This window comes from Pseudophryne corroboree, chromosome 6, assembly GCF_028390025.1.
Source record: "Pseudophryne corroboree isolate aPseCor3 chromosome 6, aPseCor3.hap2, whole genome shotgun sequence".
Classification (NCBI taxonomy): Eukaryota; Metazoa; Chordata; class Amphibia; order Anura; family Myobatrachidae; genus Pseudophryne; species Pseudophryne corroboree.
Window position 1 is genome coordinate 428,535,711 of NC_086449.1, and position 16,988 is coordinate 428,552,698.

The 16,988-nt window shown below is 46.5% G+C and overlaps 1 protein-coding gene across 2 annotated transcripts in view; it reads left to right on the forward strand.

The window, feature by feature from the left end:
* The window catches only part of PUS7 (pseudouridine synthase 7), a 289,815-nt gene that overhangs the window by 82,425 nt on the left and 190,402 nt on the right, over positions 1-16,988 (forward strand). For both annotated transcript variants that reach the window (XM_063927033.1, XM_063927034.1), the window contains exon 2: positions 10,223-10,613. In XM_063927033.1, coding sequence (XP_063783103.1) covers positions 10,223-10,613 — 391 coding nt within the window. The remainder of the gene's footprint in view (positions 1-10,222; positions 10,614-16,988) is intronic.

Here is a 16,988-nt window from a genome sequence, read left to right on the forward strand (position 1 = left end):
CTTCCTAAAATCTCATTGGTTTGAACCACTAAAAAAGGTGGATTTGAAATATCTCACATGGAAAGTGACCATGCTTCTAGCCCTGGCTTCTGCCAGGAGAGTGTCAGAATTGGCAGCTTTATCTTACAAAAGCCCATATCTGATTTTCCATTCGGACAGGGCAGAACTGCGGACTCGTCCGCATTTTCTCCCTAAGGTGGTGTCAGCATTTCATCTGAACCAGCCTATTGTAGTGCCTGCGGCTACAAGTGACTTGGAGGACTCCAAGTTACTGGACGTTGTCAGAGCATTAAAAATATATATTGCAAGGACAGCTGGAGTCAGAAAATCTGACTCGTTGTTTATATTGTATGCACCCAACAAGATGGGTGCTCCTGCGTCTAAGCAGACGATTGCTCGTTGGATCTGTAGCACAATCCAACTTGCACATTCTGTGGCAGGCTTGCCACAGCCTAAATCTGTAAAGGCCCACTCCACAAGGAAGGTGGGCTCATCTTGGGCGGCTGCCCGAGGGGTCTCGGCATTACAACTTTGCCGAGCAGCTACGTGGTCAGGGGAGAACACGTTTGTAAAATTTTACAAATTTGATACTCTGGCTAAGGAGGACCTGGAGTTCTCTCATTCGGTGCTGCAGAGTCATCCGCACTCTCCCGCCCGTTTGGGAGCTTTGGTATAATCCCCATGGTCCTTTCAGGAACCCCAGCATCCACTAGGACGATAGAGAAAATAAGATTTTACTTACCGATAAATCTATTTCTCGGAGTCCGTAGTGGATGCTGGGCGCCCATCCCAAGTGCGGATTATCTGCATAAATTGTACATAGTTATTGTTAACTAATTCGGGTTATTGTTGAAGGAAGCCATCTTTCAGAGGCTCCGCTGTTATCATACTGTTAACTGGGTTTAGATCACAAGTTGTACGGTGTGATTGGTGTGGCTGGTATGAGTCTTACCCGGGATTCAAAATCCTCCCTTATTGTGTACGCTCGTCCGGGCACAGTACCTAACTGGAGTCTGGAGGAGGGTCATGGGGGGAGGAGCCAGTGCACACCACCTGATCGGAAAAGCTTTACTTTTTGTGCCCTGTCTCCTGCGGAGCCGCTATTCCCCATGGTCCTTTCAGGAACCCCAGCATCCACTACGGACTCCGAGAAATAGATTTATCGGTAAGTAAAATCTTATTTTTTTTTTTTTGAAAAACTCATGTCGACCTTTAGACCTGTCGACCTAGCACATGTCGACCTTCCATCCATGTCGACCTTCCATCCATGTCGACCTAGTGACTGTCGACCTATAGTGGTCGACCTAAACATTGTCGACCTAGATACTGTCGATCTTCAGACCGGATCCCTAAAAACACACACTGTGCTAACTGTGTAGTGCTACACATATATAATATATTATAGGTACTATGACCCTTGAATCAAATTATATGTGTTGTTAGGCTGAGTGCCCAATGGCGCTTTGAAGTCACTGATCAGTTGTACTAGATCGGCTTACTGAGGATACTATAAAGTGCAATATTCCAATAGAAAGCTCCCCCTCAGTTTGGGCGCTGTGACCCCTCACTTATGTGCAATCATATGCTTGTACAGCTATGAGTCAGTGTTTATCCTCACTAGTGATCTCAATGTAATTAGCTGTTCTCAATCAATTTACAGCAGGTAATATCTGAAGTCCGTATCACTTTAAGTGAATAATCTGTTTGGGCGCTATGACCCCTCACTTATATGCATTCATATGCTTATACAGCTATGAATCCGTGTTTCTCCTCACTAGTGATCTCAATGTAATTGGCTGTTCATTAATCAATTTACAGCAGGTAATACCTGAAGTCAGTGTCACTTTAAGTGAATGATAATTGATGTTCACTTATATGCTTATACAGCTATAGATCAGTGCTTCGCCCCACTAGTGATCTTAATATAATTAGCTGTTCTCAGTCGATTTACAGCAGGTAATTAATAAAGTCAATATCACTTTAAGTGAGTAATCACAATGTTCATTTAGTGATATTGTTAATGAGAGACACTGTAATGTCCAAGAATGCATATAAACTGACAGTTTACCACAATATTCACTACTATTATAGTGGAATATAGATCATAGCTGTGAGGCACAGGGTTTAGTGAGCTGTTTGAATATTGCACTAATGCCGTACACTGGAACACTGCATCAGCTGTTAATAGCAGTATATCCTAACTAGCTGTTTTGTAATTATCAGCTGTGTGATGGAAACCTATATATCAAATAAACAGCATTTAACCTGAGTAGCACATAAACATTGCTAGATAATTGTTCTATACTTGTAAAGTAACAAGCAGTGCTGTAGAGATGTCTCAGCTGCTACATTAAGCAGTGTATCTTAGGGTGTGTACACACGGTGAGATTTTTTCTTAAGATTTTGACTATATAGTCAAAATCGTAAAAAAAAGTTAGTGCAGATCGCAAGGTGAAAGTCACCTTGCGATCCCGATGCGCGGTCCCGCCAGGTCGGCATCGCAAGAAAAGATAGACTGTGCAGGCAAGTCAATCCTTGCTAGATCGGTGTACTATCTAGTTCTTCTCACATGTCAATGACATCTCACATAAGCCAAAATCGTAAGCGCACATAGTACAGATCTCAAGAAAAGTTAGTCAAAATCTGTCCTATCTGGCCTCCGGGGAGTTCAAGGGAAATCGCAAGTAAAAATAGGACATAGCAAGGATCTCACCGTGTGTACACACCCTTAGTCTTGCTACAATGTTGCTAGTACATGCAACTAGTTAGTACATGCAGGCTCTGAAAAAACTTAACTGTGAAACACGTGTCGGCGAGTCACACTGTGCTGCTGTGTATAATAACAATGTGCTAAATGTATTGTGTTAGGAATAGAGCGAGATCTATACTAAAGCTGAGCTGGCTATTGTGAAGCCTCATGACACTGATGGAGCTCGCAAGCTTTACTGCACTGAGAGGATTATTTAACCACATATGACTCAGCAAGCTGCATGTACTAGCAACATTGTAGCAAGACTCAGTCAGACAACATCACCGCAGTGGCTCATGTAAACCACCATGGCGGCACAAGGAGCAGGGTGGCGATGGTAGAAGCCACCAGAATTTTTCGCTGGGCGGAAAATAATGTGAGTGCACTGTCAGCAGTGTTCATTCCGGGAGTGGACAACTGGGAAGCAGACTTCCTCAGCAGGCACGACTTCCACCCGGGAGAGTGGGGACTTCATCAAGAAGTCTTCGCGCAGATTGTACTTCGGTGGGAACTGCCACAGGTGGACATGATGGCATCCCGCCTCAACAAAAAGCTACAGAGGTATTGCGCCAGGTCAAGAGACTCTCAGGCGATAGCTGTAGACGCACTGGTGACACCGTGGATGTTCCAGTCGGTTTATGAGTTTCCTCTTCTTCCTTTCTTACCCAAAGTGCTGAGAATCATAAGAAAAAGAGGAGTGAGAACAATACTCATTATTCCGGATTGGCCAAGAAGGACTTGGTACCCGGATCTGCAAGAAATGCTCACAGAGGACCCATGGCCTCTGCCTCTCAGACAGGACCTGTTGCAACAAGGGCCCTGTCTGTTCCAAGACTTACCGCGGCTGCGTTTGACGGCATGGCGGTTGAACGCCGGATCCTAACGGAAAAAGGCATTCCGGATGAAGTTATTCCTACGCTGATAAAGGCGAGGAAGGACGTGGCAGCAAAGCGTTATCACCGTATATGGCGAAAATATGTTGCTTGGTGTGAGGCCAGGAAGGCCCCTACAGAGGAATTCTAGCTGGGTCGATTCCTGCACTTCCTACAGTCAGGAGTGGCTATGGGCCTAAAATTAGGGTCCATAAAGGTCCAGATTTCGGTCCTATCCATTTTCTTTCAAAAAGAACTGGCTTCACTGCTGGAGGTTGACAGTTGTTAAGGGAGTGCTGCATATTCAGCCCCCTTTTGTGCCACCAGTAGCACCTTGGGATCTTAACGGGGTGTTGAGTTTCCTGTAATCCCACTGTTTTCAGCCAATTTAAAACCGTGGAGCTAAAGTATCTCACGTGGAAAGTGATCATGCTGTTGGCCTTAGCTTCAGCTAAGCGTGTGTCAGAATTGGCGGCTTTGTCATGTAAAAGCCCCTATCTGGTTTTCCATATGGACAGGGCAGAATTGCGGACTCGTCCGCAATTTCAGCAAAAGATGGTGTCATCTTTACATTTGAACCAACGTATTGTGGTGCCTGTGGCTACTCGTGACTTGGAGGATTCCAAGTTGCTTGACGTAGTCCGGGCTTTGAAGATTTATGTAACCAGAACGGCTGGAGTCAGGAATACTGACTCACTGTTTATCCTGTATGCATCCAACAAGCTGGGTGCTCCTGCTTCAAAGCAAACTATTGCTCGCTGGATCTGTAACACGATTCAGTAGGCTCATGCTGCGGCTGGGTTGCCGCATCCAAAATCAGTGAAAGCCCATTCCACGAGGAAGGTGGGCTCTTCTTGGGCGGCTGCCCGAGGGGTCTCGGCATTACAGCTTTGCCGAGCTGCTACTTGGTCGGGTTCAAACACGTTTGAAAAATTCTACAAGTTTGATACCCTGGCTGAGGAGGACCTTGTGTTTGCCCATTCGGTGCTGCAGAGTCATCCGCACTCTCCCGCCCGTTTGGAGGCTTTGGTATAATCCCCATGGTCCTTACGGAGTCCCCAGCATCCACTAGGACATTAGAGAAAATAAGATTTTACTCACCGGTAAATCTATTTCTCGTAGTCCGTAGTGGATGCTGGGCGCCCATCCCAAGTGCGGACTTCTTCTGCAATACTTGTATATAGTTATTGCTTAACTAAGGGTTATTTTATGGTTGCACAGGTTTATCTGATGCTCTGTTGTTGTTCACACTGTTAACTGGGTAAGTTTATCACAAGTTATGCGGTATGATTGGTGTGGCTGGTATGAGTCTTACCCTGGATTCCAAAAATCCTTTCCTTGTAATGTCAGCTCTTCCGGGCACAGTTTCCTTAACTGATTCTGGAGGAGGGGCATAGAGGGAGGAGCCAGTGCACACCAGGTAGTACTAAATCTTTCTTTAGAGTGCCCTGTCTCATGCAGAGCCCGTATATTCCCCATGGTCCTTACGGAGTCCCCAGCATCCACTACGGACTACGAGAAATAGATTTAACGGTGAGTAAAATCTTATTATTTAGTGGCAACACCCCCTATATAATTCAAATATCTGATATAGAATATAACTAGGGGTTTCCTTTGTTCTAATTTGGAACTTTTCTATAATATGCTAGTGCAGTAGTATCCCTTTCCCTGCTAACGTATGATTGATGTATGCCACTGCCGTGGCGTTGTCTGACTGAACCTGGATCGCCTGATCTCTGAGTAAAGAGGAGGCCTGAATCAGAGCATTGTAGATAGCCCGAAGTGCCAGAATGTTGATCAGAAGTAGGGCCTCTTGGGCAGACCACCTGCCCTGGAATTGCGCCCCCTGGGTGACAGCTCCTCATCCTCTCAGGCTCGCATCCGTCGTGAGGAGGAGCCAATCCTGAATCCCGAAACGTCGACCTTCCAGCAGGTTGGAAGACTGTAACGACCACAGGAGTGAAATCCTGGACTGGGGTGACAGCTGAATCATCCGGTGCATCTGAAGATGTGTACCGGACCACTTGTTCAGGATGTTCAATTGGAAGGGTTGGCATGGAACCTTCCAAACTGTATTGCCTCGTACGAGGCCACCATTTTTCCAACAAATTTTTGCAAAGATGAATGGAAACTTGAGCAGATTGGAGAACCATGCGAACCATCTCTTTTTAAGTGTTCTCGCCTTCTCCTCTGAAAGGAACACTCTCTGAGCTACTGCGTCTAGTATCAGACCCAGAAACAGGAACCTTTGAGACTGTTCAAGTTGAGACTTCTGTAGATTGAAGATCCACCCGTGTTGAGACAGAAGTTGGATAGTGCGATCTATATGGAGCAGTAGAAGCTCCCTGGAACTCTCTTTTATCAAGAGATCATCCAGGTAAGGGACACTGACTCCTTGGACTCGGAGATGGAACATCATTTCCGCCATTACCTTTGTGAACACCCTCGGAGCTGTAGACAGGTCGAAGGGCAACGCCTGAAACTGGTAGTAATCGTTCAGTAGGGCGAACTGCAGATAGGCCTGATGAGGAGGCCAAGTTGAGATATGTAGGTAGGCGTCCTTGATATACAGGGACATGAGGAATTCCTGTTCCAGGACCGCGATCACCGCTCTTAAAGATTCCATCTTGAATTTGAAAACCTTCAGGTAAGGATTCAAGGACTTCAGATTCAAAATGGGTTTCACAGACCCATCTGCTTTTGGCACTACAAACAGACTGGAGTAGTAACCTTGTCCTTGCTGTAGCAGGGGTACTGGAACAATGACCTGGGACTGGACCAACTTGTCGATGGCCAGTAGTAGTGTAACATGCATATTTTCCAAAACTGGCAAGCCTGATTTGAAAAATCGTTGGGGAGGAGCACCGTCGTACTCCAGCTTGTAACCCTGAGAGATAAGGTCCCTTACCCAGGCATCTTGGCAGGAACCGTCCCAGATGTGGCTGTAGTGACGTAACCGAGCTCCCACCACGAGATCCCCTTGGGTTGGTTGGGCACCGTCATGCCGAAGTCTTTGTGGAAGCTGAACTGGTGCTCTCTTCCTGAGAGCCAGCAATGGCTGGTTTCTTAGGCGTACCTCCTAGAGCCTCTAGTTGCATTGGAGGCACCCCGGGCCCTAGATCGAAATCTGGAGGACCAAAAAAACTGAGTAGAAGGTCCCGGGTAGGTACGCCTAGCAGGCAGAGCCCCTGAAGGCAGAAAAGTTTATTTCCCATCAGTAGCTTTGGAGATCCATGCATCCAATTCACTTCCGAAGAGCCATTCACCTGTGAGGGGAAGAGATTCCACATTACGCTTGGAGTCAGCGTCTGCAATCCACTGACGCAACCATATGGCTCTGCGTGCAGACACAGCCATAGCAGTGGTTCTAGCATTTATATTGCCAATCTCTTTAAGGGAGTCACAGAGGACTCTTGCCATGTCCTGAGTGTGTTTTAGGAAAGTTACAGTAGTAACCAAGGTCATATCACCTGAAAGACCCTCTTGAATCTGTGTAGGCCATGTATGAATGGCATGTGTCATCTGGCAACCAGCAATGATCGGTCTTTGAGCTACACCTGCAGCAGTGTAGATCGATTTTAGAGTGGTCTCTATTTTCCTATCCCCCGGGTCCTTTACCGTAAAAGTCCCCAGAGCAGGGAGCACCGCCTTTTTAGAAAGGAGAGAGACTGAGACGTCTACTGCTGGAGATTTTCCCCAGAATTTCCTGCCTTCAGGGGCAAATGAGAAGGTATTTAAAAACCTTTTGGACACCTGATATTTTCTATCTGGATTTTTCCAGGCTAATTTAAATAAATCTTCCAATTCTTTGTAATCAGGAAAGGTGAGCTGTCAGTTTGTCTTGTGGGAGGAAAAATGACTGCTGATTAGTAGCGTCCTCCAGGGGGAGCTTTAACACATCCCGTATAGCCAATATGAGGGGTTTGATACCCTGTGTAGGGGTGGAATCCCCACTAATGGGATCCCCATCATCCCCATCTGCCTGTACATCATCAACAGAATCTGATAGTCACACGTTTTTGTGCACCTGTAGACAGTGGGGAATGGGAAGCATCAGCCTTGGCAGTTAGGCTAGCCACTGCTTGTTGCAGTTCTTGTGTTTTATTAGCATTGGCAGTGAGCTGAGATGACATATCCGACAGCATGTTTTTTTATAGCCCCCAGCCAGGAAGGCTCTGGACTCCCCAGACACAATACACATACAACACAGACTGAATACAATACAAGCCTGCCCTATTACATGTGAGAGGAGACACAGTAGAGAGGACACCAGTGCACCCGTACGCCTCACCCATGCTTCTTCCGCACAATGATCCGGGGGGCCCCCCTAGCGGGGCCCACGGTTTGCACTCACCACGATGATCATCTTCAGGCTCTGTTAGGGGTGTTCGGCAAGCTGCGACCGCTAAGGCGCAGTGCCCCGCTGAACAAACTGCCCCTCAGAACGGTGGACCTGCAGTGGAGAAGCAGCTCTACACCTCATGAGGCCGGTAACAGTCTCCCCCCATAACTCCCACGACGCAGGTATGCTGTTTCCCAAACAGCATACCGAAATAAGTAAAAGTTTAAATGAAACTGAAGAAAAACTCTGGAGCTTGTAGAGTGTGCATCCTCTGGGGGCACTTTTTTCTAAACTGCCGGTGGGAGGGGGCATAGAGGGGAGAAGTCAGCACACCCAGTTGAAGAAATTTAAAGTGCACTGGCTCCTTTGGACCCGTTTATACCTCATCGTACTAAGGGGGTCATTCCGAGTTGATAGTAGCTGTGCTAAATTTAGCACAGCTACGATCATCTTCCCTAACATGCGGGGGGACGCCCAGCACAGGGCCAGTTCGCCCCGCATGCCAGTCCGGCCCCCCTCCTGCACAAGTACAAAAGCATCGCACAGCGGCGATGCTTTTGTACTTGTGGAGTAACTCTCGGTCAGCGCAGCTCCTGCGGCTGGCCGGAAGATAGCCGCTGCGGCCCGCCCCCCCACCCCCGCACGTTGGCCGAACCACGCCCCCATAACGGCGCCCTCCCGCCCAGCGACCGCCTCTGCCTGTCAATCAGGCAGAGGCGATCTCTAGGGACCGATGGCCTTCGGCCGTCCAGCATGCGCCGGCGCACGCGCAGTTCCGACCTGATTGCTACGCTGCGATAAACTGCAGCGAGTGATCGGGTCAGAATGACCCCCTAAGTCTGTCCCCAATGGGGGTCATTCTGACCCGATCGCACGCTGCAGTTTATCGCAGCGGTGCGATTGGGTCAGAACTGCGCATGTGCCGGCGCATGCTAGATGCCCAATGGATCGCTACGATCGCCTCTGCCTGATTGACAGAGGCGGTCGCTGGGCGGAATGGCGGCTTTTGGCCGCGGTTTCGTGGGCGCGCTCCAGCCAACGCAGGCGTGGCCGGACCAAAAGGAGGAGGGCCGCAGCGGCTGCGTGACGGGGAGCGATGAGTAGCTCCCGGCCAGCACGCTAAAGCTGCGCTGGTCGGGAGCTACTCTTGAAGTGCAAAGGCATCGCCGCTGTGCGATGCCTTTGCACTTCTGCAGGGGGGCCGGCACTGACATGTGGGGTGGGATAGCCCTGTGCTAGGCCTCCCCCCACATGTCCGTGTGAATGATCGTCGCTGTGCTAAATTTAGCACAGCTACGATCATCTCGGAATGACCCCCCCATATCCCTTATGGATGCTAGAGAAAGACAATTTGTCCATCGAGTTCAACCTGTTAGTGATCTCGTACACTATAATAATTGAATCTTGGAATCCCTTAAATTGGCAACATCATGAAAAAGCCTCTATGCCTCAGTGTCTCCATGGGATAAAATGAATACTGTTCTTATTCTTATAGGATCGGCAGTCTCTTCTTTATGCAAGCACAACTGTTGTCACCATGAGTTTCTGGCTACCCCAGAAGTGCCTTTGGAGTGACATGACAGACATTGAGATTGCTTTGTCTTTGTCACTAAGAAGTAATCCTTCTGACTCGGCAACTCCCTTAATTGTACCCTGTGGGATGTGCAGAAAAATAAAATGTATGCTTGCAGTCTTCATAGGCAAAGGGTAGTAAATTTTAACACCCGTTATGCTCAGGACGTTAAACATGAGTAACAAACATGAGTAAATACATAATTGGCACTTTCAATGTTTTTTTTATTGCATTTTATATTGTAATGCCACATGAAAAGTTTGTTTTGTTTATCTGTTAGATGTGTCTGTTTGTTTGGCCTGCTGTTCATCTTGAAATGGTATGATAGGGCTCATGTAGCTAACACTGCATACAAACAGGCTGATGTAATGCTGAATTATTGCACGTTTGCTTAGTGTATCTTTTTTGAATAAGAACTGTGTCCTCTCGGAACATAGGTGCATACAAATATGAGACTGCAGAGTCATCTACACGCATTGCCAGAGATGGGTGGGGGGGCACTTTCAAGTAGAGTAAGGGCATGTTCATGTAATGTAGCCATGCAGACCTGTTAGGTGTGGGATCTGCTGCTGATACGTTCTGCGTGTGCACGTTTCTTTTCATTACTATACATACATTTTTCTTAAACTCTGCATCAGCCCCAAAACAGTGAAATGCTTTTTTTGTTTTATCCTGTATCCAATCAGATTTGTTTAAAGTGTCCAGCCATACCTGCAGAAGAATGGAAACTGTTGAAATGGCAACAATTTCGTTGAAGCGTCCCCTTTCAACTGAAGACCCCACTATTGATGAGGCCAAAAGGCAAAAAGTGTCAGAAAAGTCTTTCAATGATGTGCAAAAAACTGTTGTTGAAAGCACAAAAGCCATCAATACAGAGATTATTGCTGAAGTGCTACGTGGGAAAGCAGAGGATGAAGAAAGTGAGGGAGAAGATGAACTCTTGGAAGGAGGAGAGTCTGGAGAGGCCGACCCTGAAAGCTTTGCGGATATGATGAAGCATGGTTTGACTGAACTTGATGTTGGCATCACTAAATTTGTGAGCTCTCATGAAGGGTTTTCTGGGATCTTGAAGGAGAGGTAATGCCATCTATGAGTAAGCTTGCGACTTATACCAATGACAACGTGATTTTGTTGTGTTCCATATATGATATGTTTAGGTTATAATTTAAAAACATTTCTTGGGGGTTGTTTAATTAGAGATGTTTGTTATGAAACTCTGGTTGAACTCTGGTTTATCAGGACAATGAAACCTGTTTAGAATGTGATCTGATTTAATAGTACAAAAGTAACATTAAAATACAAGTTATAAGCCTATAAAGTTACAATTCTGTACCATCTCATTTGGGACTGGGACTTATTTTCACTTACATGTAGGCGTCATTAGAATGACCTATAAAATGCAGTATTTTAATGCTGTATGCATGTAGACTGTTATTAGGTTTGTTTGTTTTTTATTTGATTTTTATTTGATTTTATATGGTTGTGCTGATCGGGACTAAAGCTACTGTAGGTGCACACTTGTACAATCATACTTTTAATGTGATTTTACTTTCGAATTCACTTACGTTTGAATGTCCTGATCAAAGTGTCGATTTGACCATACACTGCTTTACAATCTAACTTGCGACCCCCGAAACTCCTCTGTCTAAAATATCAGAAGAAAAGATTGTAACACTGTACACCCTTTACAGCCTTGGCCAAAAGTTTTGAGAATGACACAAGTATTGGTTTTCACAGAGTTTGCTGCTTCAGTGTTTTTAGACATTTTGGTCAGATGTTACTATGGTATACTAAAGTAAATTTACTGGCATTTCATAAGTGTCAAAGGCTTTTATTGACAATTACATTAAGTTTATGCTTTGAGTCATTATTTGCAGTGTTGACCCTTATTTTTCAAGACCTCTGCAATACACCATGGCACGCTGCCAATCAACTTCTGGGCCACATACTGACTGATGGCCGCCCATTCTTGCCTAATGAATACTTGGAGTTTGTCGGAATTTGTGTGTTTTTGTTTGTCCACCCGCCTCTTGAAGATTGACCACAAGTTCTCAATGGGATTAAGATCTGTGGAGTTTCTGGACAATGGACCCAACATTTTTGATGTTTAGTTCCCAGAGCCACTGCGTTACCACTTTTGCCTTTCGCAATGTGCTCCATCATGCTGGAAAAGACATTGTTCGTCACCAAACTGTGTTTGGATGGTTGGTAGAAGTTGCTCTTGGAGGATGTTTTGGTGCCATTCTTTATTCATTGCTGTATTCTTAGGCAAAATTGTGAGTGTGCCCACTCCCTTGGCTGAGAAGAAACCCCCACATATGAATGGTCTCAGGATGCTTTACTGTTGGCATGACACAGGACTGATGGTATCGCTCACCTTTCCTTCTCCAGACAAGCGTTTTTCCAGATGCTCCAAACAATCTGAAAGGGGATTCATCAGAGAAAATGACTTTACCCCAATCCTCAGCAGTTCAATCGCTGTACCTTTTGCAGAATATCAGTCTGTCCCTGATGTTTTTCCTGGAGAGAAGTGGCTTCTTTGCTGCCCTTGTCTGGAGAAAGAAAGGTGAGCACTACCATCAGTCCTGTGTCATGCCAACAGTAAAGCATCCTGAGACCATTCATGTGTGAGGTTGCTTCTCAGCCAAGGGAGTGGGCTCACTCACAATTGTGCCTAAGAATACCGCCATGAATGGTACCAAAACATCCTCCAAGAGCAACTTCTCCCAACATCCATGAACAGTTTGGTGACGAACAATGCCTTTTCAAGCTTCATGGAGCATCTTGCCATAAGGCAAAAGTGATAAGTAAGTGGCTCGGGAACAAAACTTCAAAATTTTGGGTCCATGGCCAGGAAACTCCCCAGACCTTAATCCCATTGAGAATTTGTGATCAATCCTCAAGAGTCGGGTGGACAAACAAAAACCCACAAATTCTGACAAACTCCCAGTGTTGATTAGGCAAAAATGGGCAAACGGTATGTGGCCCAGAAGTTTGACAGCATACCAGGGCCTATTGCAGAGGTCTTGAATGATAAGGGTCAACACTGCAAATATTGACTCTTTTCGTAAACCTTGAAGTAATTGTCAATAAAATCGTTTGACACTTTGTCAGTATACCATAGTAACATCTGACAAAAAGGTCTAAAAACACTGAAGCAGCAAACTTTGTGAAAACCAAAACTTGTGTCATTCTCAAAACTTTTTGCCACGGCTGTACAGATATCCGGCTACGCTGATGCCAGATATAAAACGCAGTTAGTATTATAAGCTGGATTTACAGCAAGTAAATTAGCATTCAGGGAGAGAACTGGAGTCATTGCTGTTTTCTACAGTAGGGTTGAGTTTAATGTAGAATTTGTTCTGTTAACGCTTAAAAACAAATTACATTTTGTTGAATTTTTTTTTTTTTTTACATGTATTGCCCAGTGTCAGTCTCGGTGCCATAGCCACATGCCAACAACAATCAAAAGGCGATTCTTTAAAAACACCATGGCTGTATTTTATGTGCTAAAGTTGGTAAATTTTAATGAGTGTACGTAGCAAACCTTGTTATAATTATGCACCCCACGAAGACTGCTGAGAGCATCTGCAGAAGCAACGGATGGAATGGTCGAAAGTGTTCACACTTTTTGTCCAATATAGTATAATTTAAAATGATGATAATTAAACTTCACATATCTATAGATGCAACCTGTTTTCTTCTGATAAAACACAATTGAAGGTGCGTGCACACTCTTCAGATATCGCATGAACAGGTCAGGAATCTAAAGAACAGATACAGATTGTACAGTACGTGTAAACCTAGATTAAGTCTCTGAGCCAAGTTGAACATGATCTTTGCTGTGTCTGAAAATAATAGCTGAAAGTGGGAACCACTACTTGCCATAATGCATTTAATACAAAACTGGTTTTATCTCTCCGGTGAATACAATGGGACATTTTGTTCACCCAGATTCACACATTCCAGAGCAGTTTTTCTAAGGAGTTGGAACAAGCCTTTGTTTCGAAACAAACTAATTGTATTTAAAATATTAACATAATACTGCGGTTGTAATTAAAAGTGAATGTCCGCAAACAACTTTGTAAAGTCATCACCAAATAATTACAATGTAAGGAAGCTAAACTGACTATTTAATAGCTTAAAGTTAAAATTTCCCTAATTTGGTACACTCAGAGTGATGTCAGAAGTGGCCATCGGCATGTATAAGTAGTGCTATATAGTCCAGCGTGACTCTATAAAAGGGGTGACTTGTTATATTTATTTTTCTCTTACATCCTAGAGGATGCTGGGGACTCCGTAAGGACCATGGGGTATAGACGGGCTCCGCAGGAGACATGGGCACTATAAAAAACTTTAGAATGGGTGTGCACTGGCTCCTCCCTCTATGCCCCTCCTCCAGACCTCAGTTAGATCCTGTGCCCAGAGGAGACTGGGTGCATTGCAGGGGAGCTCTCCTGAATTTCTCTGTAAAAAGAATTTTGTTAGGTTTTTTATTTTCAGGGAGCCCTGCTGGCAACAGGCTCCCTGCGTCGTCGGACTGAGGAGAGAGAAGCAGACCTACTTAAGTGATAGGCACTGCTTCTTAGGCTACTGGACACCATTCGCTCCAGAGGGGTCGGAACGCAGGTCTCACCCTAGCCGTTCGTCCCAGAGCCGCTCCGCCGTCCTCCTTGCAGAGCCGGAAGATAGAAGCCGGGTGAGTATAAGAAAGAAGACTTCAAAGGCGTCAGAAGACTTCTGATCTTCACTGAGGTAACGCGCAGCGGTAACGCTGTGCGCCTTTGCTCACACACACACACACACAGGCACGGATGGGTGCAGGGCGCAGAGGGGGCGCCCTGGGCAGCAATAAACCTCTTGGCTGGCATTATTAACGGTATATAAGGCTGAGGCATTAATATATACGATCCCCCGCCAGTTTGTTGTATTTTTGAGCGGGACCGAATCCCTCCGCTGAGGGGGCGTAGCTTGATTCCACAGCACTAACCAGCGCCGTTTTCTCCACAGCACGCTGCTGAGAAGCTGGCTCCCCGGACTCTCCCCTGCTGAACACTGTGACAGAGGGCTTTAAAGAGGTGGGGCGCACATATATTTGGCGCAGTCAGTGTATATTTAACATATATAAATGTATATCTGGGAATTGTGTTTCCAGGGTCATTTGGCGCTGGGTGTGTGGTGGCATACTCTGTCTCTCCAAAGGGCCTTATTGGGGAACTGTCTCCAGATTAGAGATTTCCCAGAGTGTGTGGGGGTGTCGGTACGTGTGTGTGTCGGCATGTCTGAAGCGGAAGGCTCTTCTAGGGAGGAGGTGGAGCAAATGAGTGTGGTGTCTCCGTTGGCAATGCCGACACCTGATTGGTTGGATATGTGGAATGTTTTAAATGCAAATGTGAATTTATTACATAAAAGGTTGGACAAAGCCGAGTCCAGGGAAAATGCAGGGAGTCCATCCTTGCCTTTTACTGTGTCACAAGGCCCTTTTGGGTCTCAGAAGCGCCCACTATCCCAAGTAGCAGACACTGAAACCGACACGGATTCTGACTCCAGTGTCGACTACGATGATGCGAGGTTGCAGCCAAAGTTGGCAAAAAGTATTCATTATATGATTATTGCAATAAAAGATGTGTTGCATATCACGGATGACCCCTCTGTACCTGACACAAGGGTCCACATGTTTAAAGAAAAGAAACCTAAGGTTACTTCCCCCCTTCCCATGAGTTAAATGAGTTGTTTGAAAGGGCTTGGGAAACTCCAGACAAGAAACTGCAGATTCCCAAAAGGATTCTTATGGCGTATCCTTTCCCGGCTAAGGACAGGATACGGTGGGAATCCTCCCCCAGGGTGGACAAAGCGTTAACGCGCTTATCCGAAAAGATGGCGCTGCCGTCGCAAGATACCGCAGCCCTCAAGGATCCTGCTGATCGCAGGCAGGAGACTACCTTGAAGTCAATTTATACACATACTGGTACCTTGCTCAGACCGGCGATAGCGTCGGCTTGGGTTTGTAGCGCTGTAGCAGCGTGGACAGATACCTTGTCTGCTGACATTGATACCCTGGATAAGGATACCATTTTACTGAGCTTGGGTCATATAAAGGATGCTGTCCCAGTGATCGCGCTGAGCACAAAAAAAGGTGGGTCCCAGGGACCCCTCACTTTTAAAAATTGGGGTCCTACAGGTTCTTTTCTGGGTTCCATCGGAATTAAGGTTTTTATTAATATTAATCTTATTTGGACACTACAGAAGTGTTGCAAGGTGGGGGAATGGGGTGACAATGCTGCTGGGCTGTGTAGCATGCAGGACACTCTGCCCCAGAGCTTTAACTAGATATTTTGGTGCCCTTTGGCAGAAAGTGAATTGGAGCTCCACCTCCCAGAGCCGAAACTACAGGCTGTGCGCACCGCAAAAATTTAGGGGCATGGCTTCATGGGGAAGGGGAATGGCCACATAAAAGTGCCAATTCACATTGCACCATGTAGAACCTCCTATAGACACTGCGCCAGGTAGAGCACGCAGTTATACACCCTGCGCCTGGTAGAGCACACCGTTATACACACTGCGCCAGGTAGAGCCATTATACACACTGCGCCAGGTAGAGCACTCCGTTATACACACTGCACCAGTTAGAGCACACCGTTATACACACTGCACCAGTTAGAGCACACCGTTATACACACTGCGCCAGGTAGAGCACTCCGTTATACACACTGCGCCAGGTAGAGCACGCCGTTATACACACTGCGCCAGGTAGAGCACGCCGTTATACACACTGCGCCAGGTAGAGCACGCCGTTATACACACTGCGCCAGGTAGAGCACGCCGTTATACACAATGCGCCAGGTAGAGCACTCCGTTATACACATTGCACCAGGTAGAGCACGCCGTTATACACACTGCGCCAGGTAGAGCACACCGTTATACACAATGCGCCAGGTAGAGCACGCCATTATACACATTGCACCAGATAGAGCACGCCGCAGCACAGTAAAGAAGGCCATATACCTTAATGCTATATATACTAAAGACTCTGTACATGGGGCACACTTACTACAAAGCTACTCGAGAGCACAGATTACTCAAGGTGATCAACTCAGTTACATACCCATGGACATGAAAGCTAGGACTCCGTGCCGTGCATGCACCTCACTCCCACTCTGCCGCCTGCTATATGGCAATGTACCTTCCGCACCAGGGCCCTGTGCTGCTTCCGTCAGGTAAAAGTGGTGAGAAGAAGTTTGTGGGGGGGGGGGGGGGGGTGTACCCAATGCGGCCACCTCGGGAACTGGCTTCCGTGTCACAGGCCCGCTAGCTGGGCGTCCGTAGGGATGCTGAGGACACCTGATGGTAATGGTGCAGCCCTCTCTTCTCACGGCAGCAGTGTGGTGGCAGAGCACGGCAGGGGCTGGAGGTTAGGTTCCTGGCCGATCACCGCTGCTCTCCTTCACACAG